This window comes from Micromys minutus (assembly GCF_963924665.1).
Source record: "Micromys minutus genome assembly, chromosome: 9".
Classification (NCBI taxonomy): domain Eukaryota; kingdom Metazoa; phylum Chordata; class Mammalia; order Rodentia; family Muridae; genus Micromys; species Micromys minutus.
This window is the reverse complement of record NC_137978.1, coordinates 50,368,415-50,383,459: the sequence shown is the minus strand read 5'-3', so window position 1 is coordinate 50,383,459 and position 15,045 is coordinate 50,368,415. Positions and strand designations below refer to the sequence as shown.

Here is a 15,045-nt window from a genome sequence, read left to right as displayed (position 1 = left end):
ACGTGTCCGTGTGTGTAATGATCACACACATGTTCTGAGATGAACGTAGATCCATGTGCAGCAGAGAGAGGCACCCCCATATGTCTGCTACACAGATTCCAGGCACCCCCGGTGGCTGTCAAAAAACACGGCTGCTTGTACAAGCTGGGAGGTTTGGGCTGAGACTCCTGATGGCAGGGACTGGCCACCGCAGCCTCCAGAGGACCAGGGAAGCCTGCCGTGGGCCCCCGCGTGCAGAAAGCACAACTGTCGGGTGAGAGGGCACCTCAGTGGTTACAAGTATGTGCTGATCCCGTGGGGGACTCGGGGTTTGGTCACTAGGACTCCAGTCAGGGAGCTCACAATTACCTGTGACTCCAGGAGATCTGACACCCTGGTTATGGAATACTCTCTCTCTCTCTCTCTCTCTCTCTCTCTCTCTCTCTCTCTCACACACACACACACACACACACACACACACACACACACACAAATTAAAAATGAAACTTGAAAACAATCACGAAGCACAACTGTCAGAGCAGAGCTGAATGAAGGAGGGAGAACCAGCCTCACCAGCCGGGCTCTCAGCCTGTCACACAAGGCTCACAGGGTCCAGGGGCAGAGTGTACCAACTTAGTGTGCAGCCCTGGCATCGACCAATCCATCACCAATCGATCAACCAATCAATCAACTGTCTTCAGTTCAGGTGAATGCGTGTTCTGTACCCAGATTAGCCCACTCATTCTTCAGGGGGTCATTTCACGCCTTCATGCCTTCATCTTGGCCGCCCTTCACTCTACAGAAACCATCTGCACCACTTGGGCAATGTCCTTTCACCAAAACCACCTCCTCCATGAAGCCTGCCCTGATTCCCCCATGAGTTCCCCACTACACCTTTTGCAGACTTGGACCTCAAACTTAGGGCTCTGTAGAGCTCAGTTTCCCAAGTCTGGCAGTATAGAAAGTCAACCTAAAGACTTAAAACAAAACTAGATTTTAAGCCCCAAGGCAGCGTGGGAGGGGGGAGGGGAGGCTGTCGGGTCAGCAGCCCTCACAGGACAGTGAAGAGTCCTATGCGGGAGGCCTATGATGTCTGCCTGGCTCACAGTGGGGACTCATGAAATGGGTAAGATGTCACAGAGTGAGACAGAGACATAAGTATACATGGGCAAGGACACACACATATACATACACACACATACACACACACAGACAGACACAAAGACACGCATACATATACACACACAGAGAGACAAACAGACACACAGACAAATAGACACACACACATACACACATATGCACACACATACACACACATACAAACACATACACACACATACACACACAGAGACAGACAGACACACACAGACAGACAGACAGACAGATAGACAGACACACAGACACACAGAGCCAGGACTGAGAAACCCTGACTGGATCACTGCATCTGGACACTTGGCACAGCCAGCCTGGGTCACTGGCCACAGCATTCCCAGCTGTCCCTCCATCAGCCACTTAATGGGTCACCCAGCGATGCCCCGTGTGATAAATCTTTCTTCTCATTTTTCTTTGGTTTAAAAAAAAAAATCAATACAGCTCTTGGGTCAGTCCTGCTGTCAGAGCCGGAGCCTGCTCTTAGGAAACAAGGTTTGCTCACCCAGGCCTTTCCTCTACAACTATTTCCGTGTCCTCTCTATCTCAAGAAGAGCAGCCTTCGAGTGTGCCAGCCTGCTGGCCACACTGAGGGATGGGAACTGAAAGGCAGAACAGGGCAGGAAGCAGAAGGAGACCCATCTGCACGAGACGTCTTTGGACCCCAGGCAACTGGGGTTTTTCTTGCTTTTTTTTTTCTACATGTTAGGTGTCACCCTCTCTATCAGGATGTGAAGGAAGTGATTCTGTGTTTCATTCAGAGGCCAAGATTTAGGGACCCCTCAGCTCCTGGTTCCGCTATACACCCTGACTGCTCCATCCAAGTCCTGATCCCAGTGTATACAACCTGCCTGCTCTAAGTCTGTTCTCTCTTGTTGATAATACTGTGTCTGAGGGCACTTTCGCCCTGGACTTTGAGGGTTCCTGCCTCACCAACAGCCCCAGAAGACAGGCTTCCTCATCTCTGATGTAGACTTGAGAGAACCTCAGTTAAAATAACATGCTTAAGCCCACATGGTTGGAGAGTTGGAGTTCAAACTTTCTTACTGACAATTACCCAGGAATCAGAGAACTCAGCCTAGGTCCCTCAGAGGAACCCAAGGCTGGTTGATCAGAGTGCGCGCCTGTAATTCCAGTACTCGGGAGACGGGAACAAAAGGAATTTGAGTCTGAGGCCAACCTGTGCTAAAAGGAGTGAGACCCTTTCTCAAAGCTACGTAAGTGATAGAAGATTCTCCAGGCACATGGCCCTCAGCTCTCTCTTCTCTTTTGGCCTGGCTGAGCCTAAAGATAAAGTTCCATCACATTCATCCTCTTTTCCTCTCATCCCTCTGGGTAATCGACCCTGGAGCTGGGTGACACCTGGCCACACAGACAGCCACATTAGCTAGACCCTGGCCCCAGAGCTCTCTGGTGTGTCCATCTGCAGCCTTCCATAAAGGGATGCCCCCATAGGTCAGGACCCATTGCTACCTCCTGAGCTCTTCTTGCCCAGGCTAGAGCTTACTGTACCTGTGCTCATCCCCCCCAAAGGCCTGTTGGATGATAACTCATGCCTGTGGCCCTCAGTTTGCCTGAGTGTAAAGTGGGGACGGGATGGGCACAGTGACCTCCAAGCCCTTCTGCAACTCCGTCCCGCTGTCATTCCATAGGCAACAGTCCCCTCACTGCGACTATTATTGTCAAGGGCTCCAAGCCCTGTTGGGAATGGAAGGAGGTGAATGAATAAGTCATGAATACATTTAAAATTCATTATTAGATTATTTTCTGAAGACAGAGACGAGAGAGCAGAGGTGGGGAGAGAGAGAGAGAGAGAGGCAAAGGAAGAGATAAGGCCAGAAAGGGAAAGCCGAGGACATGAAAGACCATTAACAATTCACGAGCTGCCTGTTCTCGTTTGCTCTAATTTTTCTCCAGTCTCGTAGGCTGCAGGCCTGTGAGAGCTACAGAGTGCCTACAGACATGGCTCCATTGTGCAGTGGGGAAAACTTGGGGTCCCCTGGGCTCCCTATAATGGGAGCATTTAGGGGGCAAGGTGAAGAGCTGGGGTAGAAATCAGGGTCTCTCTGTACCATGACCCTGTGGAAGTCATGTGCTCACAAGACCTTGGCAGGCAAGCAAACTGGCTGGGGATGGTCCCCAAGGACAGGTTGTACTCCCAACTCCCGGCCACACACACACACACACACACACACACACACACACACACACCCTGCCCACAGGTGCTGAGTTGTCGAAACCAAGCTGGTCAGAGTTGTCATTTACAGTAATTTCCCTCAGAAGCAGAAACAGGACCTGAAACTTCCTGAGGGCAGCAGGATGAGGGGACAGAGGGGTGACAGAGAGGGGGTCAGCCTGCTGGGTCTTGGGAGGGGACAGCAGGGGAAGGTCCTTTCTGCCTCTAGGGACCCAGACTTCTGCTTTCTGCAGACAGCAGCAGGCTCTGGCTCTGGGAATCCATTGCTGTCTGTCTGGCCTCGAAGCATCACAGAACACCAGGAATCCATACACAGGTGAGCAGGATGGGGCAGGGAGAGAAGGGTTAAGTCACCAACATGGGACTTAACATCTGGCAACTCTCAGAGCCCAAGCTAGCTCGGATCCATGGCACAGGCTCTCTAAAGTGAACTAGGGTTAGAGGTGTGTGGGGTTCCTTGGGCCCAGGGGGTGGGTAGGTAGCCTGTAATAGGACCTTCCTGGGATCATGGTCTCAGGAACCATGGAGACTTAAACCCAATGACACTTCTGTCTCTTGCATGCTGGTTATCTTCAGCCAGTCTCAGAACCTCTCTGATCCCCAATTCTCTTCTGGAGAGAACATAGCCTTTTATGGGTGCAGGGAGCCCTGCTGGAGACCAACCTTGATGCCCCTCGAGGTTTGCAAATGTCAGCGAGGCAGGGGCAGGATAAGAACCAGGGCCTCTTCTGCCCAGAATCACATGCCCTCAGTACCTGGGATTGGAGGGCATTGTTGGTTAACCCTGAGTGACAAGGCCATTGCTGTAAAGAGCAATTCCCAGTGCCACCTCATTTAATATTGCTGACAACCATGGAAGCCAAAAGTGAACATGTCCAAGAGACCAGAGAGGCGGTTGTACTCCTGGGGTCACACAGCAACTGACGGCAGTTCAAAGCTAAAATAGTCTGGCTCCATGCTAGAGAGAGAGGTACTGTAATGGTGGGCTGGCATAAAGGATGGGCAGCCCAACAAAGAGGACTGGAAAGACTCCTCAAGTCTGAAACTGGAGGCTCCCAATGCAAACTAGAGATCAGCTTTGCCCCCATCTTATGAAACATTAAACTGTGCCCAGAGAGAAGTCCTGCCTTAGCCCTGCCCCTGAACAGCTTGCTGGGTGTATTTTCATACTTGCTAGGAAGTATTTTCATACTGTGGAGCCTCAGTTTCCTCATCTGGGAGATAGACAGTCCATTCCTAACCCACAACTCAGATGCTTGTAGGGATCCAGTAGCAGATCTTAACAAGAGATCAGGGTTTCTTGTTCTCACCAGGGTTTCCATAGTTACATGGGAGGAAGGCAGGGCACCCTTTGCTCTGTGCATGGGTGAGTAGCCCGGGAGAGCTTCCTGGAGGAAAATATTTGACCAAAGGCTTGTAGAATGGCCACAGAGATCTCCTCAGAACAGCACAAGCCGTCTCAGTTCCCTGGGATAGAAAAGGGCCACACAGTTCTATTGCTGAGCCACAGTTCCCTAGGAACCTGAGAATATTCTGCCAGCAGAAGTGGCCCATGATGGAGGTAAGGATACTGACACCTTCCTTCCCATATGATCTGAGCAAGTGACATGGCCTCACTGAGCCTCAGAGTCTTCTTTACAGCAATCACCATCCACACTATGGGTGTATCGCATACACACCCTGGCTCAGCCATGAGAAATGAGAGAAGAGAAAGCCTGAGACAGATCCAGCGTCCATGTCAGGTGACGCCTCTGTACTGAACCTTTCTGATCTTCCCTCTGTCCTACCTCAAGCCACACCATCTTTCCTCCTGTGGCATTCTATTTCTTTTCTTTTTTAAAGAAACATATTTTATTATTTGTTTAGAAACCAGATTTCCGCTGGGTGGCAGCGGCCACATGTTTTTAATCCCAGCACTGAGGAGGCAGAGGCAGTTGGGTCTGTGAGTTCGAGGCCAGCCTGGTCTACAGAGTGAGTTCAAGGACAGCCAGTATTATATATAGAAACCCTGTCTCAAAAACAACAACAACAATAATAATTAGATTTATTTATTTTATGTGTATAAATATGTTGCCTGTATATACACGCATGTGCGTGCCTGGTGCCTGCAGAGGTCAGGAGTAGGCATCAGATCCCCTGGAACTAGAATGACAGATGGTTAAGAGCTGACTTCTGAGTGTTAATATCAAACCCGAATCTTCTTCAAGAACAAGTGTTCTTCCCCACTGAGCCATCTCTCTGGCTCCATATTTTTATTACTTTTAATTACATGTAGGTGTGTGTCTGCATATGAGTGTGCGCATTTGAGTGTAGGTACCCAAGGAGCCCAGGGGGTGTCGGATCCCCTAGAGCTGGAGTTACAGACTTTTGTGAGTTGCCTCATGTGAGTACTGAGACTTGAACTGAGGTCTTCTAGAAGAGTAGCAAGTACTCGTCGCCTCTGAGACATCTCTCCAGTTCTCCTCTCCCCTTTCTGGAATATTCTTGCCTCAGTCCTTACTGAGCCTTCAGATCTCATCCAAAACATTATCTCCTGTGGAGAAGACAGTCTATGTGAGATCAGCTCCTCCCAATCCCAAACTAGCCCTACTCCCTCAGCACCGTTGCCCATCTACCAGAGCACCAATCTATCTTGTCCATCTCCATTTCCTTGTGTGCTTTTTTGACTGCTTCCTCTTAGTACTAAGGACTTTGAGGGCCCAAACCATCTTTTTCTGGTTGCCATAGAATCCTCAGGGTCTAGTATGGACATTGCATAGGTGGATGCAGGGATAAATGACTGGCTGGATGGATAGAAGGATGAATGGATGAATGGATAGATGAACAGACAGATGGGTGGGTTGATGGACAGACAGATGGATGAATGGGTGGGTGGATAGATGGGTAGGTAGTGGATAGATGAATGGATGGACGGATGGACAAACAGACAGACAGGTGGATGGATGGATGGCTGGATGGTTACATGCTTATATGTATATATATTTACATACATGGATACATGAGCGCACGGCTGGATAGATGAAGACATAGGTAGGTGGATGACTGAATGGTAAATAAATGGACGGGGAGATAGATGAATAGGTGCATGAATGATTGGATGGACGGATGGACAAACAGATAATTAGATGACTGGAGATATGTACCATGGTAGGTAGACAGATGATTAAAGAGATGTGAAGTTAGATGGTGGGTGAATAGGTGGTTGGGGAGATGGACAGGTGGGTAATTGGATGAATGAGGGGATAAGGAGATGGATGGATAGGTAGATGGATGATTCTTTCGAGTGAGGGATGAATGGTTGGAGAGATGGGGAGATGGATAAATGGAGGGATGACTGATGGATGCCATGGCAGTAACACTCCTGCGTTCTCACCCTGTAGGAAGCCTCTGAGGCTGAGCTGATGAAGACACAGTGGAGCAAGGTCTTGACACCCCTGTTACTGCTGCTCCTGGGTTTGCTCTATGTCTCCTGGACCCAAAGCAGCTGCACTGGGCCCCCTAACATTCCTGGCATCCCTGGGATCCCTGGGGTCCCTGGCTCTGATGGCCAACCAGGCACTCCAGGAATAAAGGGGGAGAAAGGTACTGTGCACTTTGGGGACACAAAAATGTGGCTGGCCATGGCCCCCATCTTATATCTCCCGAGTCATAATCACTTGCCTTAGAGATTGCAAGAGAATTGGAGTCTCCAGTACCTTAACAGAAAGGGCTTCCAATTGCAGACAGGGGAAGTGTGTAGGAAAGAAACCCAGTCAGCAGTGGGACTCATACCAAATACAGGGTCCTGTCCTCCCCCATGCCAGGAGGGAGAACATTCCTCAGGGCTTCAGCCCTGTGCTCATCCTGACCTCCAGGGAAAGCAGCTGCCCTCATCTGTAGGTAAGGGCAGGCATGGGCTTGGGAGGCTCCTCACGATGAAGCTGCCTCTGTAATTCGGGGACTGTGAGTCACCCTCTCTGGCAGCCCCTCTTCTCTCAAAAACCCACTAAATCATCACCTTTCCTCAAAAACAATCATCCCCATTTTACAGATGAGGAAGCTGAGGCCCAGAATCAGTGTCTCATTATGTCTCAGTGACACAACTAAGAATGGCAGGCATTACATGGGATGCATGTCTGTGTCTTTAGATCTCTGGTTCTCAACCTGTGGGTTGTGACCCTGTTGGGAGTCACATATCCTATATATCCGATGTTTACATTACAATTCATAGAAGTAGAAAAATGCAGTTATGAAGTAGCAACAAAATAATTTTATGGTTGAGGGTCACCATAACATGAGGAACTGTATTAAAGGGTTCCAGCATTAGAAAGGCTGAGAATCACTGCTCTACAGGGTACACTCTAAGCACTGTGCTCTGGTTTTCTGCTGGAATATTTCTTCTGTCTCATGGTGATGGGACCATGGCTGCTTAGGGGGATGATGTGAGAGAAATTCTACCATCCACAACTAGGTGAGTCAGCGTTGTGCTGTGATCGATTAAGGATGTCTGCCATGGGCAAGGGAAGGGAAAGGATACCAAGTGTGATGTGAATTCATTGCCCTCACTTCAGGCTTAAGCTTGACAAAGGTGTGTGAGCTGTCCAAGGTCAAAGCTCACGTGGCTCCATGGGAGTGCCACTTCCTCAAGCCCCGGGCATCAGTTCCTCATGACTGTTCACAGAGTTAAAGAAAAGGAGGCTCTGTCAGGCACCCCCACTAATTTTGAGTTGACCAGTTGAACCCAGAAAAGCACAAGGAACCTTCTGAAGTGTATCCCATTGTTTTCCTTCTATCACAGTGACCTCTAATCTTCTTTCTCCTGGTTCTGTTTCTCCAGGGCTTCCAGGATTGGCTGGAGACCACGGTGAGTTTGGAGAGAAAGGGGACCCAGGGATCACTGGAATTCCGGGCAAAGTTGGCCCCAAGGGTCCCGTAGGCCCTAAGGGTGCTCCAGGCCCCCCTGGACCCCGTGGTCCCAAAGGCGACTCTGGAGACTACAAGGCTACACAGAAAGTAGCCTTCTCTGCGCTGAGGACCATCAACACCCCCCTGAGACCGAACCAGGCGATTCGCTTCGATAAGGTGATCACCAATGTGAATGAAAATTACGAGCCACGCAGCGGCAAGTTCACCTGCAAGGTCCCGGGCCTCTACTACTTCACCTATCACGCCAGCTCCCGAGGGAACCTGTGTGTGAACCTATTGCGTGGCCGTGATCGGGAACACATGCAGAAAGTACTCACCTTCTGTGACTATGCCCAGAACGTCTTCCAGGTCACCACAGGAGGGGTAGTCTTGAAACTAGAGCAAGAAGAGATTGTTCACCTGCAGGCGACAGACAAGAACTCGATGCTGGGCATTGATGGGGCCAACAGCATCTTCACTGGCTTTCTGCTTTTCCCTGACATGGATGCCTGATCACAGGGTCAAATCATACCTATCCAAAACCATCTCCTGCCTTCCGCCAGCAATCCTCCCTGGACCCCTGACACCACCCCCTGACTGTCCCGAAACCCAGACCAGAACCCTGTAGATGTAACAGAATGAATAGGTAAATAAAGTCTTCAAGGCTGAGGATCATGGTCTAATCTGAATCTTAGTTCCAGTACTTGATAGGAGGCCTGCTAAATGTTAGTCAAAAAACTGAATGAATAAATGAATGAATGAATGAATGTTCACAGACTGGGAGATGGCTGAGTCAGTAAAGTACTTACCTTGCAAGCATGAGGATGTGAGTTCAATCCCTAGCACCTACATAAAATTCTGAGCACAGCAGTGAAAGCAGAGACAGGGGGATGGATCTCTGGGGCTCACTAGCCAGTCAGTCTAGGAAATTGCTGATGAGCTACAGTTTCAGTGAGAGGGCTTGTCTCAAAGGAGGTTTCTGAGAAATGAGACCAAAGATTGTCCTCTGGATGCATGCATGCACACACAGACACACACACACAGACACACACAGAGGCACACACATACAAACACACACACAGAGACACACACACAGAGGCACACACCAGAGGCACACACCAGAGGCTCACACACACAGAGGCACACACACAGAGGTACACACACACACACAGAGGTACACACAGAGACACACACAGAGGCACACACAGAGGTACACACACACAGAGGTACACACACACACACACAGAGTCTCCAGTTGATCAGAGATGGATGGAAGGCTACATTGTGGTTCTCTCTGGACCAGCACACAGTGGAAGGCAGCAGCCCCGGCACATCTTGAGCATGAGGAGTAAGGAGAGGGAAATGGGCCAGATGGTGGAGCAATTGTGATCCCACAGCTTGGAGAGATGTCCCTTCCCATCCTCCACCCTGCTTGCTCCCTCTTAGTGTCTTCCCAGCCTGGCCAATGTTCATTCATCCACTGAAACAAATGTCACGCCTTTGCTCACAATCCTTCAGAAGCTCTTTTCCGGTGTCTACTGGAAAGAGTCCTAGCCTGTGGGCCTGGGCATCTTGCAGCCAATTTGTATCTTCTCTCCTCTCAGAAGCCTTCCATGATGATCTAGACACCCTTTAGAACTATTAAGTTACCCAAGCTGGCCTTGAACTCTGTCATCCAAGGATCCCCCTGTTTCAACCTTCCCAGTAGCTGGGATTACAGGCTGGGCCACTAGGCTCACTGGAGACAGGGCTGGGTAAGTCAGGATGATCCCGGCACCATCCCAGGGTCTTTAACTCATGCAGTCTTCATAGAGGATGACCCTGTCATGAATGGGAACCATGAGACAGGGCAGTTAAGGGACCTGCCTGGTGCCACACAGCTAGAAAGAGAAGAAAGCTCTAAGCCATGTCATTTCGTGCGTCCCTGTGGCAAGCAGGACCCACTCTGAGGAGCTGTGTTGGGCCATGAAGTGTGCTGGCTTTGGAGTCAGACAGACACGAATTCAGATCCTGCCTGGACTTCCTGGTATCTATAGCTCCAAATAAGTGACTGCCCTCTAGTGTCCTGCTTCAACTCCGTAGGAACAGTGTAGTCACAGCATACTTGATTCCTCTGTTGAATTAATGTCCTAGATAAAAGCTTTCTTGTCAGGACAGAAACTTCCAAGACTATTTTTAGAAATGAGTTTTCTTTTATTTTTAATTATGTGTGTGTGTGTGTGTGTGTGTGTGCGTGTGCGTGTGCGTGTGCGTGTGTGTGTGTGTCCAAGTGTGGGCCCGTGCATCCCGTGCGTATATTTGCAGGAAGAAGAGACACAACAGAAACGAAGCTGAGAAACGAGCCTGCCAATCAGCAGGCAGGGCTGGGGCTCGGGCCCTATGAAAATCCAAATTACCTTAAATCCCTCCCACTTGGGAAACAGGATTGGTGGGCGGAGCCCGCAGGAGGGGCTAAATAGGTGAGAGTTGGGCTGGGTTCCTTGTCCTATAGTCTTGACCCATCAGGCATCGGTTTATAAGTAGCTAGTGCGTACCTGTGTCAGCCAGATCAGTGAGGGGTAAAGAAGGGAGGAATGGGAGGGCGGGAGCAGCTTCGGGGGGAGGAGGCGTGGCCTGATGACTACAGTTCTAAAGGCTGACTGGAGCTACAAATGCTTTTTGAGCCACCTGGTGCCAGTGGGTGCTGGGAACAGAACTGGAGTCCCTTAAAGCAACAGCACCAGCGCTTAACCTAGAGGTTCTCAGTGGGTCGTGACCCCTTTGGAAATTGACCTGCCCTTTCGTAGGGGTTACCTAAGACCATCAGGAAGCACAATATTTACATTCCGATTCATAGTAGTAACAAACTTAACAGTTATGAAGTAGTAACAAAATAATTCATTTTTGGTTGGGGTCACCACTACACGAGAAACTTTATTAAAGGGAAACTTTATTAAAGGGTTTATAGGATTAGGAAGTCTGACAGTAACCACTGAGCCATCTTTCCAGCCCTAAGAATTTTCTTGTTTTTTTTTTTAATATTTTATAGACAATTTTATTTCATATGTATGAATGTTTTACCTGACTGTGCTTTTGTATGCCATGTGTGTGCCTGGTGCCCTCTGAAGTCAGAAGAGGACATGAGATCACCTATAACTGGAGTCATGAATAGTTGTGAACCACTGCGTTACTAGGAATGGAAACCAGGTCCTCTGGAAGATCAACCAGTGCTCAACTGCTGAGCCATCTCTCCGACCCAGGATTTATTTTTAAAGCAATATATACATGTGTGTCTGTGAATGAGAATGAATACCTATGAGTCTAGAAAAGGTCCTCAGATCCCTGGATTGATGGAGAGTTGTGAACTGAATTTAGGTCCTTTGCAAGAGCAGCCTGTGATTTTAATTGCTTTGCATGTGTTTTGACATGATCTCACCCTACAGCCCAGGCTGGCTGCAGACTCACAACAATCTCTGCTGAGATTTCAGGTGTACACCACCATGCCCCGTTGCTTCCAGGCCCTGGGATGCTTCTGCAGAGAGCTGCTGGCTTCAAGGCTGGACAGGCCGGCTTTAGTCTCTCGGCCACCAGGGGGGAGTAGACACCAGGAGAAGGCCAGTCTGCCCAGGACTGATGCCAGGTGGCACCTGGCAGCTTCCGCCTCCTTTCTTCACTTCCCAGTCTTACGGTGGGCTGTGACCTTCCAGGATGGGATGCCAGTCAGCTTTGGAGATCCAGGTTCACAGAGTCAGGGCCTCCATCGGTGGCTCCCATCGGCCTCACCTTCACAGGGGACTTGTTAGGAACTTTAAGTCTCAGCCCCCACCTTGTGTTAGCTGAAGCAGGGACTCTGAAAACAACCTCCTTGAGTGGGCCATCCATGGGTGGGTGGACAGGATCAGGAGGCTGAGAAATGCCACTGTAGAAACTAATGGCAGAACTCAGTGGCAGAGCACACACCCAGCCTAGTAAGGGTTGTGTTTCTTCCCCAGCATACACTAGTAAGTCCTGGAGAGCCAGTACTCCAGACAAGAGGAGGCCAAAGTTTATTTCTGTAAAGAAACAAATAGAAGGGCTGAGATGTAGCTCAGATGAGGTTGCTTTTTGGTCATGGTAACCCGTCAGAAAAAAAAAAAAAAAAAAAAAAAAAAAAAAAGGATGGAAAATCAAATAAATACTCTGTCGCAGGCACCAAAGACTCTGTTGCAAGCACTCAGCCTTGTTTCTGTAGGCTGGAACTATGTATACATAATTTACAGTCAGCCCTCTGGACCCACGGATTCTGCATTTATGATTCATCCAAGTGGAAATGGAAAATGCATGAAAAAAAGAAAGATGCTGCATCTGTTCTGAACATGTGGGAACACCGTCATCGTTCACCACACAGCTCAGCAGAGCTGCCTTTGCTGTGTTTACATTGTGTTTACATGACAGTCATCTAGGGATGAGCTCCGTACACAGAGGACCTGCGCAGCTCCAATGCAGCCAAGGCGCCTCTCTCGGTAAGGGACTTGAACATCTGTGGATTCTGAGATCCCTGAGAGAGTTCTGGAACCTATCTCTGGGAGACTGATGACTGAGAGATGTATGTATACACACACACACACACACACACACACACACACACACACAAACGATGGTTAAGTTTGTATGTGTATGTTGTACATACACGTGTGTATGTGTGTGTGTGTGTGTGTGTGTGTGTGTGCATGTGTGTGGAAGCGGGAGATCAATGTCCAGCCGTCTTCCTTGGTCATTTCTGCATTTTATATATTGAGACAGGGTCTCTTGTTGAACCAGAAGCTTGCCGATTTGGTTAGCCAAGCTTGCCAGGTTTTCTTCAGGTATCACCTGTCTCTGCCTCTGGAAGGCTGAAATTACAGGTGGGCTCTTTTTTGTTTAATATAATTTTTAGAAGATAGATCTCACTGTATAACCCTGGCTGACCTGTAATTCACTCTGTAGACTAGGCTGGCCTCAAACATGAAGATATCTGCCTGCCTCTGTCTCCCAACTGCTGGGATTAAAGGTGTGTGCCACCATGCCCAACCCTAGATGGGCTACTTTCATGGGTGCCCGAGATTGGAACCCAGGTCCTCCTACCTGCACAAGCACCTTAACCTCTAAGCCATATCCCCATTAAAACAACAACAACAAAAAAAAAAAAAACAAAAAACAAAAACCTGAACTCCTGGGCTTACAGGCATGCTCCACCCTGCCCAGCTTCCAACTTATCTTTATAAAGTTTGAATTTTACATAATTTTTCTTTTGATTGGTTCTACCTACTTAAAATTGTGGCAAACACCCTAATGAGGCAGACTGTGGTGGGATTTGGCACCACGTAAAGATCACCATCCTGCTGCGGACACAGGAGTGTCTCCAAGCTTGAAGGACAGGCTGAGGAATTCAAACCCAGGATTGCCTGATTCCAAAGCAAAGGACAGGGGGCAGTCAGGGCACATGTATCTTGAGTCCTGACGCTGGGCACAGTGGCCCCCTCCTCTTCTGTATGTCCTCTCTGTCCTGGTCCTCCTGTGACGACGAGGTGCCCTGCCCACTTCTCACCCAACACAACCCCCAAACCCTTCTTTCCCAGCAAGCTGCAAGCTGAGTTTATTTTTGCACACAGCCAGAAGGCATTTTCATAGACGACCCTGTTGGCCAGATGCAGAAGAAAAGGAGGTGTTTGTTCAAGAAACCCAGCAAGGCCCACCCAGGGAGGGACACCCACCGTGAGGGCTCCTGGCAGAGCAGGAAAGCCTCAGAACAAGAAGTCAAAATCCCTATTCTAGACTTGTTTTACACTTGAGCTGTGTGACCTCATTCAAGTCACTGACCCTCTCTGAAACTCAACCTGCCCCGTAAAAGAAAGAAATCAACTGTCCCAGGCTTACCTGGGGAACTTATGATAGAAACAGGTGCTAATGTTTACCTAAAGACTGCAGAGTAGAAGCTAGGGGGGCCAGGCTCTCTAGTGATGCCCATGTGAAAAGGGCACAGAGTTTCCCCCTCCAGTGAAGAGCCAGGGGGAGCAGAGCAAGCCAGAAGCCAAATCTTCATAGCCCAAAGAGCCACGTCCAACAAATGAATGCACGAAAGTATGGATTTGTTATTTACCTAACTTGCAGGTTCTCCTTCCTTCAAGAGCAGGGCCTGGGGCCAAGTGCAGTCACCCCCTTGTGTCCCCATGCATCTTCATGTCCTCCTCATAACTGTAGATTGTGTGCTACCACACAAGGTGTGTCTACCCTGAATGCCACAGACGCCTTTGCCTTTCATTGCTCCCTAAGCAAGACAGCTCATCCATTTGCATGGCACTTCCATTGCATTAGCTTTTAGAAGTCATCCTAAGGTGACTTAGCTATGGAAGAGGCCACAAAGTTAATAAATAACATTAAAAAAAAACCCAAAAACATACACAGAGGACCGGAAGATGGCTCAGAGGTTAAGAGCACTGACTGCTCTCCCAGAGGTCCTGAGTTCAATTCCCAGCAACCACATGGTGGCTCACAAGCATCTGTAATGGAATCCGATGCCCTCTTCTGGTGTGTCTGAAGACAGCGACAGTGTACTCATACATATATAACTAATTAATTGATTAAAGCATATACTGAGGGGCTTCAAAGATGGCTTAGACAGTATGAGGGCTTGCTGCAGAAATATGAAGATTCGAGTTCAACTCCCCTGGACCTACATAAAAGGCACTGAGCTAGAGAGTAGAAAGATTTAAGAGTCAGAGGTCAGGGAAGACCAGAGCAAAGCAGTGTCGTCTGGACATAACAGAACCTCTGCACTCATGAATACAGTAACTGTGGCTGCCAAGCTGTCACCACCCCAGCATGGACTGGGGAGGGAT

At 49.1% G+C, this 15,045-nt stretch overlaps 1 protein-coding gene across 3 annotated transcripts; it reads left to right on the top strand.

Annotated features, from left to right (window-relative positions):
* Nucleotides 1–3,505: 3,505 nt before the first annotated feature.
* C1QB (complement C1q B chain) lies at nucleotides 3,506–8,881 on the top strand. 3 transcript variants are annotated; one of them, XM_080921399.1, is made up of 4 exons: nucleotides 3,564–3,641; nucleotides 4,967–5,067; nucleotides 6,706–6,907; nucleotides 8,142–8,881. In XM_080921399.1, the coding sequence occupies exons 2-4, from the start codon at nucleotides 4,984–4,986 to the stop codon at nucleotides 8,720–8,722; spliced, it is 867 nt and encodes a 288-aa protein (XP_080777525.1). In that variant the 5' UTR covers nucleotides 3,564–3,641; nucleotides 4,967–4,983; the 3' UTR covers nucleotides 8,723–8,881. The 3 variants fall into 3 exon arrangements, with proteins under 3 accessions (XP_080777526.1, XP_080777525.1, XP_080777527.1); XM_080921401.1 differs by lacking the exon at nucleotides 4,967–5,067 and adding an exon at nucleotides 5,192–5,296 and having other exon boundaries at nucleotides 3,581–3,641; XM_080921400.1 differs by lacking the exon at nucleotides 4,967–5,067 and having other exon boundaries at nucleotides 3,506–3,641.
* Nucleotides 8,882–15,045: the final 6,164 nt, after the last annotated feature.

Bases quoted from the DNA above. Each gene is read 5' to 3' on its own strand.
- C1QB (XM_080921399.1), top strand. From the start codon at position 4,984: ATGGGTGTATCGCATACACACCCTGGCTCAGCCATGAGAAATGAGAGA. The intron at 5,068-6,705 runs GTGACGCCTCTG...CTCACCCTGTAG, and splicing joins AGATCCAGCGTCCATGTCAG to GAAGCCTCTGAGGCTGAGCT. The intron at 6,908-8,141 runs GTACTGTGCACT...CTGTTTCTCCAG, and splicing joins AGGAATAAAGGGGGAGAAAG to GGCTTCCAGGATTGGCTGGA.